The following is a 3,731-nucleotide window of genomic DNA, read 5'->3' as shown; positions in this document are numbered from 1 at the left end:
CTCTGATCTCCGTCTAGTATCCCCATATCACACCGTGTTAAAGTACTTATACTTATTTAAAATCGATTGCATAATACTTACGGGCTTAATTTCTAATCAGGAACTTAATCCTTGTAATGACGGTAAACATTCCAAATATACATTTGAATTTAGGAAATAAAAAGACCGCAAACAATATTGACCTTAATGTTAAGGTCACTGACAACAGTGGCGTAACTATAGACATACTAGTACTCCAGTCCAGATTCAGAGAGAAATGAGAACCAACGAATTTATTTTCATATAAAAGTAAAATAACAGAATTCATGGTCCATTTCCTGAAACGTTGATATTTTAAATTTTCAAACTTTTAACAATTGCTCATTTATATGTAAGTGTCTAAAATTCGTACAAATGTACACTTCTGAGTTTACATATATACAATTCCTTTAACATCAAACGATGCGGTTCTTATATGTATAGGTTCACTTTAATGGGAACAGTAAGTAAAAACGTAAATATAAGGTTTACCAATACCATAAAATGTTACTTTCATTTCACTCCACTTACTACACTGCTTCGACGACGAGACATATTGAAATTACACAATTCAATGACCGATTCCACCGCCTTCATTCGCTCCGAAGACTTTCTAGATCCTGTCGATTGTTCGGAACTGACAGACGTCGATCGACTTCTAGGATGCACGTAATGGACGAAAGGTCTATAATTCAAACTCAGTTGCGGGATCCAAATTTCGTATAAACTATGGATCATTTGCTTTGTGTTCTGTTGACAACTGGGAACAGAACTCAGATCCGACATGGCACTTTTGGTTAATCTGGTTGGAGCTCGTATCGTCGTGAAACAAAATCCAGTAGGACTGTTAGCAGGAGATTTTACCAAAGGAAGTGCTCCCAATTTTTTGTCCTCCAAAATTGAAGCCAGATGATGATCTCGTCTGCTGGCACTGTAAGCAGAAGATGATCGTCTCGTGGCAGACGACGATCGTGATAGAGAGTAATCGCGAGGCCAGCGATTCCGGGGATACCTCAAAATATCGTCACTCCTGTCACTGAGCTTGGATAAATCCAGACTTATTTCACTTTTCTCCAAGCTTTTCTTCATTGTTTAAAATCGATCCTTTCAAACCTGTGGTTTTTCAATGATGAATATTTAATCAATAGTAATGGAATCTGCCTTTTCATAGGGTTGGAAAACTGCTTTTTAATTCCATGGGTAAAGTACACCACTTCAGTCCACAAGTCGCCAGAGCTGTACACCATTGGAAAGAAACACAACACATCTATTCCTCTTCTTCTAGTTAATAAACTTATTTTCTTCTCTGATAATTCAACAATGTCAACAGAATAAGCAAATTGGAATACTGTTTGTCGAATCCCTTTTTAATCTTCTGTAAGGTCCCTGCCAAGAAAATGAACTAAAGTATTTGTAATCCACTTAAAGATTTATTTATGAGTGACTGAAGTTAAAATGTATAACAATGGGGTACAATGAAAATATGGTTAAATTAATAATGAAGTTGAAAATTTTGTTTGAATGAACCTTGTCCCTAAAATATGTGAATTTAATCTCGCTAAACTGCGTCACTGTACGTTGTAATTAACTGCATGGTAATTCAAAGCTTATAACCATGGGAAAACATTGAAAAAGATGAGTTCAAATTGTCATAAAATCTTGATTTTTTTTTGTTAATTTTAAAGGTACATGTATCTTTAACAAAATTTGTTTCGACTCAGGTGCGTGATTGGTTAAGAACAATGATGTATTGAATTCTCTTGAATGATGTATTGAATTCTCTTGCTGTGCATCAATATCTACCACAATTATCTGCATTGTCGTGAATGCTGGGAGTCGGTTATTGCTTTTTTTTTCCTCGAACAAAAGCAACTTCATAGTTCGTGTTAATTTGAGAGAGAGAGAGAGAGAGAGGGGATATATATTCTTTTTTAAAGTTTCTAAGATCGTTCATCATAACTATCATCATTTTGAAATAATTTTAGACAAGTCTTACCGTTTTATTCCTTTACATGCCGTTAACGATTCTTCAAATCCCCCTATTTCAAATCAATAATCAGATATATATGTTTTAATTGGGGATTTTAAGACGTTTAAAAGGGTGTATGCCTCATTTGTTTCAAACAAAACTTTACTTTTTTTTTGCAATTCTTTCTCCTTTATTTCAAGCTTTAAATTAAAAGTATCACCTTTCAAGAGCCCATACTAACCAAAAAAACATTCCTTATCACTATGTTAGCCCGACACAACACTGCAATGCATATGTCATCAAAATTTCAACGTATAAAATGTGTCTAAATGGAAAGGGGAAGGGGGGGGGGGTATTTCCTCTTTTATTTTTATAATTATGGATTAAGAAAACTTGGCGGATTATACGGTTATATACGTATTGTGCCAGATGTTGACCGACTCCTTTCGGCAAATAACTTCAAAATCTCCAAGTCATCATATATATTTTTAAAAACTCTTAAGTCCCCTTTTGATAAGTTTTGGATTGCATGTTGTTAAAAAACCAATATCATGTGCGCAAGTTAAATGTTGTTAATGAGCTTAATAATTAAAAGTTCGTTTTAAGAGCGAATGTTGCCTATGATCTTTTAGTCTTAGTTAATATATCTACATGTATGTAATGTAGCATGCGCAGAACAACCCCTTTTCACCTAGAATTTGCAGTGATATTAAATGTATATACTAAACAACTAAAAGTGACCCACTCCCCTGGAAAACGCGGATCGGTGTTAAGTTTATCTGAAAAGTCATAGGTCTAGGTATATTAGGCTTTAGAAGTCACAACCCCTCCTCCCCACGAAATAAGTTTTTCACGTTTGGGATAGGAGTTTACGGTTCTTTTTTTTTCAAGAAATGTGGGTTGGTTTTTTGTGGGATCACGGTGGACCCCCCTCCCTTGAAAAAAAATTCCTGTATCTGCGCCTGATGAAGTATTAATTTTAAAACGTAACCATATTATTTAAAGATCGGTATAGCGGAAAGTATGCGCATCGCTCTTTTTGGGGGGTCGGGAGTGGGGGAAGGGCATGGGGCCACTCAAGAAGCACCTGAGGACACCGTAGTATTTTCAACTTGACAAAGAATTAACGCACTAGGACATTCTTGAAAAAATACATTGGAGGAATACCGACACCAGTTTTGTGCAGAATGTTTTTAAAAGTGTTCTCAAAGATCATCATGACAATATAACTTTAAAAAAAACAGCCGGTGGAGGCATGTCCCTCCAATTTAACCTCCCGTGTTCACACTACGCCCAACTTGATCTGCTATTAAAAAAAAAGATTTTATTGTAAAAACAAATTCATTACTAGTATTTTAATACCTGTAAAACTTTCAAGAACAATGGGCATATTTTTATGCCCCATAATCAAAGATTCAGGTGCATATAGTACTTGTCTTGTCTGTCCGTCCTTCCATCTGTTTGTCCGCCAAAACATTTAACTTGCCATAACTTTAATAAGTTGGAGCTATGGCTTTTTAGCTCACCTGAGCCTTCGATCTGTTATCAGAATTTCTCCACTGTCTGTCGTTGTCGACGTACACATTTCTCATTTTCATCATCATCTCAAGAACCATTGGGCCAATTTCAACCAAACTTTAAAACCTTCTCGAGAATAGCAAAGCCAAGATTGGTCATAGTTATTATATGTAAACACCATCAGGTAGTGTAGATTCAAGTTTGTTTAAATCATGGAATACATTTA

The 3,731-nt window shown here is 35.4% G+C and overlaps 1 protein-coding gene across 1 annotated transcript; it reads right to left on the bottom strand.

The window, feature by feature from the left end:
* Positions 1-314: 314 nt before the first annotated feature.
* LOC134270155 (uncharacterized) lies at positions 315-2,072 on the bottom strand. Its single transcript, XM_062752332.1, has 2 exons — positions 2,015-2,072; positions 315-1,404 (listed from the first exon to the last, which is right to left on the bottom strand). Exon 2 carries the CDS (start codon positions 1,105-1,107, stop codon positions 532-534), a length of 576 nt encoding a protein of 191 aa, XP_062608316.1. The 5' UTR covers positions 1,108-1,404; positions 2,015-2,072; the 3' UTR covers positions 315-531.
* Positions 2,073-3,731: the final 1,659 nt, after the last annotated feature.

The sequence above is a fragment of the Saccostrea cucullata genome, unplaced genomic scaffold (assembly GCF_032062105.1).
Source record: "Saccostrea cucullata isolate Sc308-1 unplaced genomic scaffold, CSIRO_AGI_Scuc_v1 ctg1269, whole genome shotgun sequence".
Lineage (NCBI taxonomy): Eukaryota > Metazoa > Mollusca > Bivalvia > Ostreida > Ostreidae > Saccostrea > Saccostrea cuccullata.
The sequence above is the reverse complement of the archived record's forward strand: the minus strand, read 5'-3'. Positions and strand labels throughout refer to the sequence as shown.